The sequence below is a fragment of the Canis lupus genome, chromosome 7, assembly GCF_011100685.1.
Source record: "Canis lupus familiaris isolate Mischka breed German Shepherd chromosome 7, alternate assembly UU_Cfam_GSD_1.0, whole genome shotgun sequence".
Taxonomy (NCBI): domain Eukaryota; kingdom Metazoa; phylum Chordata; class Mammalia; order Carnivora; family Canidae; genus Canis; species Canis lupus.
This window is the reverse complement of record NC_049228.1, coordinates 32,994,659-33,011,609: the sequence shown is the minus strand read 5'-3', so window position 1 is coordinate 33,011,609 and position 16,951 is coordinate 32,994,659. Positions and strand designations below refer to the sequence as shown.

The 16,951-nt window shown below is 40.3% G+C and overlaps 1 protein-coding gene across 7 annotated transcripts in view; it reads right to left on the bottom strand.

Annotated features, from left to right (window-relative positions):
• The window catches only part of WDR64 (WD repeat domain 64), a 144,553-nt gene that overhangs the window by 106,975 nt on the left and 20,627 nt on the right, over positions 1 to 16,951 (bottom strand). For 5 of the 7 annotated variants that reach the window (XR_005362176.1, XM_038542678.1, XM_038542679.1 and 2 more), the window contains 4 exons: positions 10,520 to 10,622; positions 7,047 to 7,150; positions 3,817 to 3,846; positions 2,304 to 2,414 (listed from right to left, as the gene is read on the bottom strand). Coding sequence is in view for 6 of the 7 variants with exons in the window: in XM_038542681.1 (XP_038398609.1) it covers positions 2,304 to 2,414; positions 3,817 to 3,846; positions 7,047 to 7,150; positions 10,520 to 10,622 (348 nt within the window). In the remaining variant the exon portion in view is untranslated. Of the gene's footprint in view, positions 1 to 2,303; positions 2,415 to 3,816; positions 3,847 to 5,500; positions 5,583 to 5,764; positions 5,970 to 7,046; positions 7,151 to 10,519; positions 10,623 to 16,951 lie in introns of those variants that run through there. The other 2 variants (XM_038542680.1, XM_038542677.1) reach the window with 2 other exon arrangements.

Sequence of the window (16,951 nt, the reverse complement as noted above, 5' to 3'; positions counted from 1 at the left end):
TACTTTTGGGTGCTTTGTGGGGAAAAAAAGTGAGGTACCTTTGGCTCAATACATTAATGAGATTTTCTGTTATGTTATTGTGAATGTCCCTCTCTTGGATTTGTAAGGCAATATTAATGGGAAGCATAATGGGACCTGTAAGTGTTATAGGCCCACTGATGTAAAACTGTATGGCAAACAGGAAAATAAAGTATTTACGCCCCAATTATGAAGTTATCAGGAAAAACATATCTTCATATCCAAGTTTACCCAGAAATATTCAGCAAGTATTTGTCAAGCTGACTCTGGGCTACTGTGCTGTGTTCACTGAACTATACAGCCAGTGCTCTCCCAGAATTCAGTCTCTATCTATCTATCTATTTACCTAAGATAGAAGAAAAAAATATTTAAAAATATTTTTGTCATTTCCTTTAGAATGAGTGAGACTTGAACATATTTAGAGCTTCATTCAGTTATTCAACAAATATTTGTTGAGCACCTATGATGTGCGTACAATGTGCCAAGAACTATTTTATGGCCCGGGCCATAAACTTGATGAAAAAGACAAGTTTCTGACTACTATTCTGGTGCAGGAATACTATATAAAAAAGTAGATCATTTCAGATCATGGGAAGTGCACTGAGGAAATAAAGGGTGCTATGATAAAGAGTGACTGGGAGGGGCCGCTATAGGTCTTGTGGTCTGGGAAGAGGACCTTTGATCTGGCACATGAATTGGTTGATGGAAAGATTCAGAGGCGGTTGAAAGGAGGAGCCCAGAAGAAGCGATGAATGTTAAAAAGATGAAAAGGGAAGGGACTTGTCCTGCGCGAGGCAGGAAGGAATGGGAGTGACAGTTGCGAGGATAGTTTGCCTCCAGAGAAAGGAAGGAAGAAAGAAAGTAGGGCGTCCTCATTGAAGCTGTGGGTGGGAAAGCTGGAGTTTGGAAGAAAACAAGCCTCCTAGACTCAGATTTCTCAGGAAAATAGAGGCAAGTCCATCTGCTGAGAGGGAGAGAGCCCGAGGACAATAATGGCCTTTGCCAGGAATGGGAAAGCCATTTGGCAGGGACAAGAAAGAGGATGACAGAAGCCAGTGAGCCCTCAAATGAGTCTACAGACCCTGAATTTGTAGTGATGCCCAATTGTGGTGGCTTTGTGTTTTCTCCAGGAGGGCTTAGCCACCATGAAGGAGCAGAGATAGGCCGTCACATCTAACCAGGACTAGAGTTTCAAAGGATTTAAGAGAATGGAGGGTGAGGATGGCTTCAGCCCAGATGATCCACCCACGTGGTGCAGGCAGTCAGGCAAAGAAAGGAGAGCCAAGAAGCCAGAAAGTGAAGAGGACTCTCTTAAGGACCTGGGGGCTTCCACGGGGCTGAAAAAGCAAGAGTGATAACTAGAGAGAGCTGGACATTGAAAACGTTGCAATCAAACTGCAGACTGGGACACAGTAACATACCACATAATAAAGGACATGAGGCAACAATCTGCCTTCTTTAAAGTCATCCTATATCACTAGCTGGTTACAACACTGGAGACAGGAATGAGAACTTTGGTTTTTCACTGAGCCTAGGGACAAGTAAGGCACAGAGAAAGGCTAATTATTTCTTAATCCTCCTCGTTCAAAGTCAGCCCGCTTTCTGAGGACATTTTTTACAATCTTGCCTCTTCCTGAATTCCTATTGCCCTTGTTTGTTGTTGTTGTTGTTGTTGTTGTTGTTTTGTTTTGTTTTACTATATAGTTTGCTGTCCTATTATATATTATGGGTTTTTTTTTTTTTTCATGAAATCCTTCAAGATTTAGTTTTGTTTGAGTACAGAGAACATGTTCATTACTTCTATATGGCTGCAAATGCTCAATAAATATTGTAAATTGCTTAAGTGGTAACATCCTAGCCACTGAAGGAATAACATTGGCATCTGTCCCACTAGATATTTTGCCAGAATTAGTCATTTGATTTTTAGTTATTTTCTTACCAAATGAAACTGAACTGGAAAGAAAGGATTTGAACTTGATAAAATGAGCATAATCAAAAAGCTAACACTTGGATTCAGAAAAGGTATAAAAGAAGGAAGGAATTACCTTCTCTCTCAAAAACAGAACAAAACCAATATAACCAAATTAAATATGCACTCAATGGAAAGAATATTCCTTTTTAATCATACAGAATATTAATGCTGAACTTGTTTAATGATGAAATTGATTACTTAAAATCATTTTATGTATATAAGGAACTGACATTCAGTGGAGGAAGTGGATTGCTCACATCCTACCATTCTGTCTAAAATTGGAGTACTTGGAGTATTTCTCTTGGCACAATACCTGGCCACCGCCTTGAGCTTTATAATCCCAGACAATCATGGTCCTTTCTGTAGTGGCAACGATTCTTTTCAACTGTGAGAGGTAATCACATCCTGTGATCCAGGAGGTATCCTGAGAGAAAAACAGAGAGTTGGGCATGGGGGCATAATATATTTTGGTCTATCACATGGTAATGGTTACTAAAGAGTAGATTCGTTACATTAAAAGCCTCATTTTGCCCTCCTACTTGCAGGAGAGCCTTGCGATGTCTGTTCTTTGATGTCTGGAGGAAAGGCTCTCATCTTTTGCCCTTTGACTCCTGTCTTGAGTTTCTCAGCACCATCAGCTGGAGAGTAATGAACTGGTGCCTATTGCAGCTCCTGGAGGCCCAGAGCCACCAGCAGAACGGGCATCTTTGTGCACCCTTCCCTTACATGAGAACAGCTCTTCACGGGGGCACCAGGAGGCTGGATTAAGCCAATTCTCTGGCCCTGTCCCCATGCACATTTTTTTTTAGCTAGAAAAGACCTTAGTGATCATCTGGTTAATAACCAAGTTAGAGCCCAATGAGTTGGTCTTGCCTTGCCTAAAGTCACCAAGTTGGCATGGGTAGGAGCTGTTATGTCAACGACATACAACGAAGCAAGAACAATAGCTCCCATTTAGGAGCGCCTACTGTTCCAGACACTGCTGCATGCATTTCAGACCTCTGTTAGGAATGCTAATGTGTGTGGGTTTTGTTTTTTTTGTTGTTTTTTTGTTTTGTTTTGTTTTGTTTTCAGCCTTTGAAGCAAAGGCTCAGAGGCTTGGAGAGAAGGCAGATTCTTCTGCCAGGTGGCCTGGCACCCTCCTGTGCAGTTCAGGGCAGTCAGGGCATGGAAGCAGGCTGAAAAGGCAAGCATGTCCCCATGTCTCACGAAGCCACAGTGGGACTCTGAAAGCAAGTCATCATGGCTTTTCTCCAATTAGTGATAAGGATTAAGTAAATTACAAAATTAGACTCAATTTTTATATGCTATTTTCAAGTTTACAATAAAATGTTTTCAAAGTATTTCCCTTGGCCATTTCCTTGTTGTTCTCCCAGCTTGGATTTTGTCCATGTTTTACATTCCTCAATAGTAGGCACTTGGAAAAACTTCAATGAGACTTTTAAAATGGAAGCTTCTAGGGACACCTGGGTGGCTCAGTGATTGAGCATCTGCCTTTGGCTCAGGGTGTGATCCCGGGATCCAGGATCGAGAACCACATCGGGTTCCTTGCAGGGAGTCTGCTTCTCCCTCTGCCTGTCTCTGCCTCTCTCTCTCTGTCTCTCTCTCTGTCTCTCATGAATAAATAAATAAAATCCTTAAGAAATAAAAAAACAAAATGGAAGCTTCCAGGGAGTAATGTCTCCAAGCACTTCTCCAAAATAAATTTAGCTTCATCTTATTCTTAGAGCCTATTCGGCACTGCATTGAGATTGTGATTAGTTATGGAGGAACCATCACCACAACCCCAAATCGGACTTCATTAGGAGTTTATAACATGTACTTACCGTGACCTTGGTGCTGGTCTGTACTCTCATCTATAAGCAAAGGAAAAGAATAATGAAACCTAACTAAAATTAAAATTTAGGCACTACAATTAAAATCGGGAATGTTAGCACTAAAAGGACACGTTATCTCCGTGGTTTAATCTCACTTGTCATTTCTACCTTCTGTGAAAAGCCTGGCTCTGTGGAATAATTCTGTGGAACCTCTTGCTTTGGACACGGTTAGGTGCTTCTGTGGCTTGTCCTTAACCTTGACGACTGTGCTCTCAGAGTCTTATACTGTACTAATGATTTTTCCCTATTTGCAAACTACCTCACCTTCTTTAGTTATTCAGAGCAACATAACTTATCAAAAAGTGGAAAGGTGAAATAATACTAACTGCTAGAATAGTCCAAAAGAAGGCTAAATAGGTCAATATGGATACAGCTTAACGTGGGAAAAAAAAGTACTGCCTCATTTGATAGTTATCTCTCAGGTTCCTGAGAGACATAAGAACATCCTCTCCACTGGGCTTCCTCTTTTACTGGATAAGTATCTATTGCATGAATCTCATGCCTGGGTCGTGTGCTGGTGGGGAATCATAGATTTATTCCATGCAGAGCTATAATGTACCTGAGAAGTCTCTTTTCCCCTTAGGGCATGTTAATTGCTTCTAAGGTCAAGGTATTTGAAGTATATTAATGACCTAGCTTCTCTGGCATGGTCATGTAGTCTTGGGAAAAGTACAGAAAATGGCTGCCCAGAAGGAATAGATTATGTGAAAAAAGGGAAAAGTAAATTAGATCACTAAAACTGTTAGTCCTGGTCATCTCAGACTGTCTTTCATCTGAAGAGTTCAAAGAGGCTGAGCAGCCCAGGTGGCTCAGCGGTTTAGCGCCGACTTCAACCCAGGGTGTGATCCTGGAGACCCGGGATCGAGTCCCATGTCGGGCTCCCTGCATGGAGCCTGCTTCTCCCTCTGCCTGTGTCCCTGCCCCTCTCTCTCCCCTCTCTGTGTTTCTCATGAATACATAAATAAAATATTTTAAAAAAAATGTTCAAAGAGGCTTTTCCAATCAGGAACTTTTTTCCAGGTGGGAAAAATTAAGTGCCCTCAGGAAATTGGTGAGCAGAGAATAGAACGCCTGTGGTTTTCCTCTCCTATTTTTCTACTTCCATCCTTAGTGGAAAGCACGTGTTTAAATTTCTTTTATCATCTTTAAAAATTGCATAATCCGTATAGATATCTCCTGAATTTTGAAAATCTAGCCTTTTTTGCAGGAATTTTTATTAATAACATTTACAGTCTATATCAGGAAGCTCTCTAGAGAGCACTCTGCAAATCCTTAACTGTGTTTATTTTACTTTATACAGAGCCTAAATCATGGATTAACATATTATATTTTGCATTACTAATGACTACCTTTTAATAAATTTTTCCTGTGACCCACCTTACTGATTATTTTTTCACAGAATGTGTCATCGTATTTGTAAGACATGCAACATTCAAAATGCCATTTATTCTTGGTGTATCAAATCTTCAAATAATTTCTAGCAATTTTTTCTCTCCAATTACATGGTTTTAGTAAAAACAGATGTGTTTGTGATATGCATATGTGCACCTAGAAGCACATGTGAATGAATGTGTGTGGGTACACACATGCTCATGCACGGGATGTCTCTGGAAATATGAAAATGCCACCTCACTTGTTTTATATAATTCTGAGCCATTTCATTATGAAGATCATTCTTTTCCTTCTTGTGTTTTTCTTTACATTCCATCTTAGTTCTAATTTTGAGGAAATAGAGGTAAGGAAATAAGGCACCAAGGAGATAAAAGGAGGAAAGTTTTCATCTTTATATGAGACAATCCAGTTTTGTTTTCACACCATTTGTCCATAATTGCAACTGCCAATGTTTCCTGAGTGCTTACAGTGATGCTAACTAAGCACTTTGTGAATAGTAACTCACGTAAACAGCACAACCGTCTTGGGAGAGAAGCTCTCTGGTTCTGAATGACAGGAGCCAGGGCATGGAGATGAATAAGTAACACACAGGGCTGGCAAGTGTCCAAGCTGGGCAGGGAGGCCAGGCTCCATTCCATTCCACACCAGGAACCTTCCACCACACCTCCTGAGGCAGCCTGCTTCTCTGACAGGATCCAGCTACTCTGATCCCTGAAGGGCTAAACATTACTGTTGCAGTTTTAAACATGTGATTATTTTTTTAGTTTACTTGTAAAGCTTGTCTCTAGTTGCAAATCAACTAATAATTGGAATTATTTGTTTTGCTATTTAACACCAAATGTTCATGTTTACTTTCATAATGAAATACTGCATAGTTGATAAAATCTCTGATAGTTTGAAAGTGGAAGTCCAAAACTTACAAATTTAGAACTAAGTGACAATAATAGTAATACCCTACATGTATATGGGAATTGGATAAAGTCCTTTTACATTCATTGTGTCATTTACTTTCACTACAGCCCTCTGAGGGAGAGAGGACTGGTTCTGCTGTCCTCATTTTATAAATGTGAAGAGGTGTGAAAACATGTAAGCCAGCTCATTAAGTTCCCTATTTAACAGAATAGCTAGTAAAATAGAGGAGCCAGAATGTGAGCCGCCTTTTAACAAGTCCAAGGGTGTTGTCGGGACCTTCTATACTTGTTAGGATTATGACAAAATCACTTAGCTCGTGAATTTTTCTGATTTTATCTGAGAAGTTATCCAGGATCATCCTTTAATTATGCTGATGCCACATGGCTCAGTAAGACTCCTTGAGGAGTGCCTGGGTGGCACTCTTGATTTTAGCTCAGGTCTTGATCTCAGGATCATGGGATCCAGCTCCGAGTCTGGCTCTGTGCTCAGCACCAAGTCTGCTTGAGATTCTCTCTCCCCCTCTGCCCCGCCCCCGTTCATGTTCTGTCTCTCCCTCTAAAACAAATAAATAAATCTTAAAAAAAAAAGACTCCCTGAGGAACACTGCCAAATGCAGTTACCAAAATCTCAAAAATTGCTCCAGGGCTCAGCAATCTTCTCATTTTAGCAACATCTGGCTTTATTTTTTGGAATAACTCTGAATATGTTTATGTTTTCTGTTGCACCTGATAAATATGCATAATGCATAGGCAAAAGAGAAGAAAGGAAGGAACAAATAAATGAACTAACAAAAGGAGGAAGGAAGGACGGAGGGAGGGAGGGAGGATGGATGGAAGGAAAGAAGGAAGAGGGAGGAATCCAAGCTTTCAAATTACCTGGCTATTAAAGACTGTTATTAATCCTTTCTGAGAAGCTGTTATTAGTAAATCCAACTGAGGAATCTTGACGATACATTTAATCACATCCCGTCTTCTACTACCTGTCAACAGCATAATATTCATTTCAATTCCCAGTAGTAAAGATCTTAAAACTCATTTGTTAGGTTTGTTTTTAAAGAAAGGAGTAAGAAAACAACCTTTTTTACTTTTTTGCTTAAAATGTAGAGTAGAACCAGCAACTCTTGCTTTTTTTTTAGCAAAAATTTTTTAATTTAAATTCAATTAGCCAACATATAGTACATCATTAGTTTCAGATGTAGAATTCAGTAATTAAACAGTTGTGTATAACACCCAGTGCTCATCAGATCAGGTGCCCTCCTTAATGCCCATCACCCAGGTACCCCATCCCCCCACCCTCCTCCCCCCCAGCAACCCTGTTTGTTCCCTATAGTTAAGAGTCTCTCATGGTTTGTCTCCCTCTCTGATTTATTTCCATTCCATTTTCCCTTCCTTCCGCTATGATCCTCTATGCTATTTCTTATATTCCACATGAGTGAAACCATATAATTGTTTTTCTCTGATTGACTTATTTTGCTTAGCATAATACCTTCCAGTTTCATTCATGTTGATGTAAATGGTAGGTATTCACCTTTTCTGATGGCTGAGTAATATTCCATTGTGTATATATATCACATCTTCTGTATCCATTCATTTGTAGATGGACATCTCATTGCTTAATTATCCCCATAGATACGAATCTGAATCTATGATACTTTCCAACTCAGTATGGTACATGAATTCACAGAGAAAATTACACTCATGCTCCTGTCACATATTCAAATAGAAGGCATATCTTACAGAGAATGTGCTTTCCAAACATCTTTTTGTCATTTTATTTTGAGATTTCTGCATCTCTCAGGAATCCTTTCTTTGAACTGTCACCATCATGGTTTACACAGAACAAAAGCCTAATATGATCTCAGGCTTTTGGGCATAAAAGAATGAAAACACCGCATTTCATGGTTGGTGGTGCAGGCTCAGGGTCTCAACATGGCGGGCCCTGTGGGTAGAGCTGGTTTCAGGTGTACGATGACGTCATGATTCAACAACTCCGTGTTGTACAGTGTTCACAAGTGCAGTTACCATGTCACCATGTGGTGCTGTGAATGGTACACATCATTGACTACACTCTGCACTTCCTCCTCCTGCAGCTGGAAGCCTGTACCTCCCACTCCCTTCTCCACAGATTGGAATTACGATGTCAAATGCAAACTACATGGTTCACATTTTTAGGAAGTGCCAGAGGCCCCACCATTTCACATTCCCTCTACCAGTTTCTCCACCTCCTCCTCCACTCCTGAGGGACTGCTTACACATGAGACGGACTACAGAACAGCACGTCCCAGAGGTGGAAGTCCAAGTCAAACATAGAAGGACAGCCTCACTGAGCAACCAAGAATGTCAGCTGTACCGAAGACAATCTCAGCAGCAGCAAGTCCCTGTGGTGGATTTCCAGAAGGAACTGAGACAGGCATTCTTGGCTGGTGTTCCAATTCCCCAGGCTCCTGCTGGGTTAGCAGGTCCTGTCTGAGGCGCTGGGGGACCATTCCAGCTGGTAAAGACTCCACAGGGAAGAGGAACTGTAGCAGCTGCTGCAGTTGCTGCTACTGCCAACATTTCTGGGGCCCCAACTCAATACTTACCAGGACAGGGGACCCCACCCACTCCTGTGGGGTGAACAATACCACCTCCAGGCATTATGGCTCCTCCACCTGGTATGAGACCACCCATGGGTGCACCAATTGGGTTTTCCCCTGCTCAAGGGACACCTACAGGCATGCCCCCTCCAGAAATGAGACCACTCCACCAGAAATTAGAGGTCCACCTCCCCAGGAATACGTCCACCAAGACCTTAGGATACTGTTGATCCTTCTTAAGTTAATTTTTTCCCTGCTATGTGTCTTGTGAAACTGTGTAGATTGTTTGTGAGCTTTTGTTCACTCCTTGTTGCATTAATATTAGCTAATAAATGCACAAAGCAATTAAACTGCAAAAAAAAGAATGAAAACACCTTAATACTGTTATTAAGGGTTTGTTTTTGTTTTTAATTTGTGCATTTTGAAAAAATATTGGACACCATTTTTTTTTGCCTATGTACTGAATTGATAAAACCACATACATGGGACCTCTTTCCAGCACAATTAGTTTTTATAATTGAACACTCTTAGGAAAAGCAAGTGGATGGATCTCATACTCCAGTGATATCAGCCTAATACATGCATTCTCAACAGACAAAATATGATCCTCAAGTGCAGACTGGTTCTTGGGGGAATAAAATGAGTCTTGTTCTTTTTGTGTATAAAGCACAGCACAGAGACACAAACTTATGTAAACAGATACATAGTATATCTGACATATTAAAATGTCATGGAGTGAGGGAGGGGTGCAATCAGGTAAAAAATGTCTAAAAGACTCCTTAGTGACTCCTATAATGAAAAAATATGAATATAATGAAAAACTAATGAAGGTTGAGGACACTATCCTGTTCCAAGCCACTACCATTCTCTCTACTTGTGTCCCCCCTCACCCTGGAATATTTTCAACTTGGAAGCTGTAATGAACATCTTTTTTTCCTGAAGGTTATTTATTTATTTATCTGAGAAAGACAGCAGGTGAAAGAGGGCACGAGCAGGGATTGGGGCAGAGGGGAAGGCAGATTGTCTGCTGAGTGACGATCACTACTCAGCAGGGCTCCATCCCAGGATCCTGAGATCATGACCTAAGCCCCATGCGCCCCCTAATGAACATTTAAAGTGTAGCTCAGACCATGCCTCCCTTCTGTGCAGGCCTTTTGCCCTCTCTGCTCCTCCACCCCCAAGCCCACACACCTGACCCCACACCTGCCCTCTCTTCTTGGGCTCCCCTACCCTATATCCCCCACCCCCCACTCTCAGCCCTCCCTCCCAGGTCTCCCAGCACCTGCTTGGGGTGGTCTTCCCCAGGCCCTCCTTCAAATGTCAACACCATGCTCCTATCTCCAAATCAACTTCTTCTCCCCACACTCCTATACAGAGCTTCTTCTCCCCACACTCCTGTACAGATCTGAACCTTTTCAGAATAATGTGAATTGTCTCCTCCTCATATTCCTTATTAGTGTCCTTCAGAGCAATGATCATATTTCAAACAACTGCAGGTATAGGGACACCTGGGTGACTCAGAGGTTCAGCATCTGTCTTTGGCTCAGGGAGTGATCCCAGGGACTGGGATCGAGTCCCACATTGGGCTCCTTGCAAGGAGCCTGCTTCTCCTTCTGCCTGTGTCTCTGCCTCTCTCTGTGTGTCTCTCATGAATAAATAAATAAAATCTTAAAAAAAAAAACCTAATTGCAGGTATAATTTCTGTTTCATTCCCAATTTTTTGAGAAAATATTAAAACCCATATTAATTTGGAAAGGAAATAAAAAATATCACCTGAAATTACAACTCGCTGTTTTCTAGAAACAAGGAAAACCAAATTTTCTTCATCCATCTGGGAAGCAAGAGAATCTTCTTCCGAGGAGAAGTATCCAAAGATCTAAAATGCCAAACAACACACATAAACATGTACAATATCTCCAGGTAGGCTGTTGGTTGAATTTAAAATTTAAATTTAATTTGGATGAATGGTCAATACGTAGCTTTCTAAATGCCAGGGGATTGCCCGTGGCAAGAGAAGGCAGTTAATTATGTTTAACACATCACATGCTGATAGTGCATAATTTCTGCACAGCTGCTGATCCTTCTTTCTGATGGATGAATCGGTGTACCAGCCTAGTGTCTTTGCTTACACTGATAGTTCTTTTAGGAGCTAACATTTGTTTGGAAATCAAATCAGCCTTCATCAGACAGGCTCCCCACTGACAATCTTGACATTGAATTTGGTGACTCTCAAATGACCTGTCCTACCCATTTTCCATAAATCTTCCTGGGCAAGTTTTTTTCATCCCTACTAAGGAGAGTTTGGGCATTTAAGAGATAGTGCAGTTTCTCTATTTAACAATTCCAAATCCTACTCTGAAGGCATGGCATGAAAATAAATTATTATGAAGGAATCCCAAGAAGGAAAAGTATTCTATGTGAATAAATAGTCAAATTCTGTAATTCCAAGGAATTTGAAGAATAAGGTAGCTGTTCTTCAATTGTCTTACAAATATGCAGAAACAAAATTCTCATAAATTAATGACACAATTATTTCTCATACTGTTGAGACTAAGTGGTGCTTGTCAGTGAATGAATGAATGAACTGTAGAGAATGTCTGAAACATCAATGTGTGTATAAACCACTGGGGACCCTTTTATTTTATTTTATTTTTTTTGCGGGGGGGGACCCTTTTAAAGTGCAGATTCTGATTTAATTGGTCTGGGATGGGGCCTGAATGTCTGCATTTCTAACAAGTTCCACAGGGACCACACTTTCAGTATAAAAAAATCTGGAGACTAAGTCTATTGAAAGTAATAAAAACCAGCTATAAATATTTGTTTATTTTGATGCTAGTTTAGCATCTTAGGTTAACATTTCCTTTCATCAGCTGCTTCACAAATGGTGCTACTTCCTCCTTTACCTTCCCCACATCCAGATCTCCTAACACACAGTGAAAACTTTTATCATTTCCTATAATTAGATTTCATTGTGAGAAGTTCAAGATCATCTAGACATTCTCTCTTCCCATCAGCAAAATCACTCTCTAATAAGAGCTCAAATAATTTTTTATCTTTTCAGAAATCACCTCTCATTTTCCGTGCATACAAAACCTGTGGATTTAGCATCTGGTGCCCTGGGAAGGATTGAGAAAGGAGAAGAGTGCTTTCAGTAGACCCATGTTGGAATGGACAGGAATCTTGTATCACTGTTGTTTCCTCATCCTCACTGATTGGTGTAATATCCAGTTAACAGTCATGTATTGGTCTGCAACTTATTTATTTATTTATTTTTAAAGTAGGCTCTGTGGAGCCCAACATGAGGCTCAAATTCATGATTCTGAGATCAAGACCTGAATTGAGATCAAGAGTTGGACGCTAAACCAACTAAGCCACCTGGCACCCCTAGTCTGCACCTTAGCACTGTGTCATTTGAACCCATGATATGGCCTCTGGCAAAGAGCATATGCTGTGGAATCAGACAGCTCAGTGTTTTGAGTTCAGTCTCTATAACTACCTGGCATTCAGAACTTGGATAAACACTTTCACCTCTTTACGTCTCAGTTTCCTCATTAGTAGAAGAAAAGGACAAACTTCTTTTTTTTTTAACTGATGTCTAAATGAGGTGATGTGTGTAAAGCATTTTGCACTGTGTTTCGGACATAATAATTGTTTAAGACAAATATTAGCTAACACTACCATTAGAAAGCCTAGATTAAGGCCGCATAGAAATAATAAATTATATCAAGACCACAACTACTCATGAGAAAATTGACCTCTCTGGAGGATAGTACTTTAAAACTGTCAGTCCACTTAGGGTTGGAACTAGTTCTTTTCATAAAAAACACTAGTCAGGTGGGCACTGCAATAAATGGATAGTGTGGGAAAGGGTTACTGGGAAGAGTTTACATGACTTCCCCAGCCAACTAGAACTAGGAGGGAAACGCAGCGCCTTGCCCTCCTAACCCATCAGGTCCTTGTGGCCTGCGCTTCCTTTCTTACCCAGTTTAGAATCGTGATGTGCCACTCACTCATATATCCATACAACGCTCCTTCCTTTCCCGCCACTTTGCCCTGGCTTGGCAAGAACCCCCAGTGCAGGGTAACACAACCGCTTGTGTGGCTTGCACCCATGCTGCTGTGGCTGATAAGCCTCAGAGGAAATTGCCCATTGGAGGAGCTCCTCAATCACTCAGGTGCTCCATCCTTCTAGGGCTTCGGTAGCCCCAGCCATCACCCATGCTTCCCTGGGTGATCTCGATCATGGTGCACAGCAATAGTATTGAATCTCTGCATTCCTATCCTACATGTGTGCCCACCTCCTTGTCCCTCTCACAACTTACCTCACTTTCCACTTCAGATGAGAGTGCAAGCCACAGATGAGAGCTTCCTTGGCATTTTTTTGCCACTCTATTTACAAAACCAACCTGGATTTGGACACACCCTTTCTTCCTTCTATCCCTTTCAGAGGAAGATGTGTTTCTCTTTTCCTAATCTCCATCTGCTCTCTGTCCCATCCCCTTCATGCTATCCTCAGAGCTTGTCACCTTTCCCCTCAATATCTCATCTATCTCTGCTTTCTTCTTACTTGCTTCCGGGATGTTCATATCTTGCACATCCTGGCTGGCTCAGTCGCTGCAGCATGTGATTCTTGATCTTGGGGTTGTGAGTTCAAGCCCCATGTTGGGCGCAAAACCTACTTAAAATTTTTTTTTGTGCATCTTAAAGACAAAAATACAACAAGCCTCCCAGAGGCAATTATGGAAAATAATCCTTAGTCCTTTTCTTGCTTTTCTGTCTCCAGCTTCATGTTCCAAGTGTTGTAACTTGTCCCACTGTCGTGGAATTTGAATTCCTCTTATAGCTACATTTTGGGTTGTGGTGGTTGTAACCGCAGACACACTCTTCTTGAACTTGACACTTTGCCCTCTATGTTAGTTCTCTACTGCTACCAAAACAGAGAACCGAAAACATAGTGACTTAAAACACTACCCATTTCTTAGTTCACAGTTCCATAGAAAGCCAACATGGGTCTTGATGAGCTAAAATCCAGATGTCAGCAGAGACATGTTTTTTATTGAGACTTGGGGAAGAATCTGTTCTAAGGTCATTCAGGTCGTTGGCCTGAGATCCCCTTTTCCTTGCTGGCTATGCACTGGGGCTGCACTTAGCACCCAGAGGCGTCTCTTTGGGCCCTCTGTCTCGCACCAGCAATGGCCCTTCAAATATTACACTGGGCCCATGCAGATAATCCAGGATAATCCCCCTATTTTAATTCAGTTTATTAGTAACATTAATTGCATCAGCAAAATCCCTTTGTAGCAGTACCTAAATTAGCGTGTGATTGAATAACTAGGGCATGGGAATCTAGAGTTCTGCTCTCATTTTCAAAATGCAGTACAATATGATTTACATCACTTGTGCAAAATACAACACAAAACATGCCAAATGCTAGCAACTGATTTAACTCCAGACAATAGTGTGAGATAATAAATTTTAGATAATAATGTGAAATGATGATGTTAATGATGATTATTTCTGTCTTAATAAATTTCATTGTTTTTCAGGGGTGTGAGAACTACACACCATATGTGTTGTCACAAAATTTGAAATAATGTTCTATATGTCTAGGACACCTATATTTTAAAAGCAGTTTACAGGCAGCTATTTGACTCAACTTGCAATTTTGGAATATTCTTACAGTGAGTGTGACAGCATGTCTGTTAAATGTCTGGTCATGGATATGAGAGGATGTTCTTTGAGAAGCCATATTGGTGCTTCAGACTAGCACTTAGGTCCAAAGCCAGGTTTCATACCTACTAGTCACATGACCTCAGGCACATTCCTTAATTTCTCTGCTCCTGAGTTTTCCCCTCTGTAAGAAATAATTACCCCAACCTTATGCCTTAGTGTCAGAATCAAATGAGGAAATCATGATTAGATTACTTAGTAATTAGGAAGATTAGAATGTACCTAGATGGCATGAAGTACCAAGTTGGAACTCAACCGATGTCAATATTTGAGTAAATACAATTCCTGATTTAACAAGAGACAGTACAGAAAACAGTGCTCAGGTGTGTCTTCTTTGCTAGTTCAAAGCTGTCCACCAGGCACCTCTGCTCCCTGCCCAGACAGCAAGGCATTGTTCATGCAGTCTGTCCTACATGCGATATATAGTCACATCTATAGGTACCTGCCATCCTGTAGGACATCTGTTCTTATGGAAATGACAAATTTTTACTATTCTTACTTACAATAACACAATATTCCAATGTTTACCATAAATAATTTCCAAAGGATGCTAAAAACTACACTTTCTTGAGGAGAGATTTAAGAGCCTTTAACCAGATAAACTCCTTCAGAAAAGACAGCTAAAGCTTTACATGTTAAAAGGAAATGTTTCAATTAAGCAATATTTTTAAAGAGCACAAAACATCTTTCCTAAGATGAACTATAGCTTCAAGGATCTCAAATTTCTCTTTCAATCATTTAAATTTCAGGGAAGTAATTGTGCATGTGACATGCCTGGAGTACTTTGTAACTAGTATCAATAGTGCATTAGATATTAATTTTCTTTTAACTATGTTATTTAAAGGACTTGCTCCATGCTTTAAGTGATTCATTTATTTAACTACACTTTTTCCCCCTAATTACATAAGGAACATGTAGAACATTTGAGGAAAAGAAAAAGCAGAAAGAAGAAAATAAAAACCTGTATTCAACCTATTTTTTAACCTACCCTGGAACATTTTAAATATATTTTTGAAGTTAGCAGATACAGTTTTAGATTTATAATAATTCACTTTAAATTCACTATGGAGAGAACACAGTTAAAGGCATCCCATGGGGTGGTGCATGCCTCTTTTTAAAATTAGTTCGAGTATGCTCCTAGAAAAAAAAATGTGTTTGTGAATTGCCTCTGGAAACATAGAGTAACATTGTATTGTAGGCAAGTGGGTTGTATCTACATCAGGATTCCCACTGACTAGTTTTATAAATTTAATATCATTACATTCCCTTGGATCTCTTTACATCTAATTTTTCTCCTTATAGATTAAAAAGGCAGGTCTAAGTGATGTTTTAGTTAAGTTATAAGGTTTCATTATTCTATAAACGTCCATTTTTCCAAGTCCATTTGCATCTGAAACCTAGAAAAAAAAGTGCACCTTTTGTGGCATTGCTACAACAAAAGATTTATATTCAGAATCTGTTTTGGGCTGCCTGGGTGGCTCAGCCGGTTGAGTGTCTGCCTTTGGCATGATCCTGGTATCCTGGGAGTGGAGCTCCCTGCTCATTGAGGAGTCTGCTTCTCACTCTCCCTCTGCTGCTCCCCTTGCCCCACTTGTGCTCTCTCTCAAATAAATAAAAGCCTTAAAAAAAAAGGAATCAATTTTGTACATTTGTGTCTGACTTTAAAAGAATAAACATAGTTCTTATTACCTGACAAGATTAACACTGACTGATTGAAAAAATGGTAATCCGTACTGAAACAAAGTTAGTCTCCCAGCACTGAATCTCCACTTCACAGATGATGGATCTGAAGCCCGAAAAGTTTAGGTCATACAGCTTGGAATAGAAATGCCTCTTAGGAGCATTGGCACAGATAGTTTGTGAGGGAAGTGATGGAACAGAGAAGGAGAAGCTTCCTGCAATATTTTCTCAAACCTCATTGTTCTTCATGTACATACAGTGTGCAGAGGCTGCTCACCAGTGTTTCTGTTAAATTTGTGTGTAATTTATGAGAAGCCCAAGTAATGTGATAGAATAATGTCATATGGAAATACTGCAGAGAGGAGTAAGTCTCAGCTCTAGGACCAAAACCAATTCTCTCTACGGCTTTCGGTAAGTCCATGAACCTTTCTGTGTTTCATGTCCTTCATCTATATTACTGTAAAACATTGTCCGCCACAATCTACATGGGGGGGGAGGGTTGTTACAGAGATTAAATGAGAAAATAGAAAGGACACGTCTGAAAAAAATAAATGTAAGATAATTATGGTGTTCTAACTGGAAAGAGAAGGAGAAGGAGAAAGAGGGGGTAGAGATGGGAAAGATACAGGGCTCTATTTCCTCACTCACACAATGAAACAATCTGGATCTACTTCACTCATTGCTTCATCCATTTATTTCAAAGACAAAGAAGTGTTCTGTTTATCAGCAAGAAAACATTTGTAATATAATTCTCTCTCTTCAAAACAGGGAACCCTATAAAATACACAGAGGCCA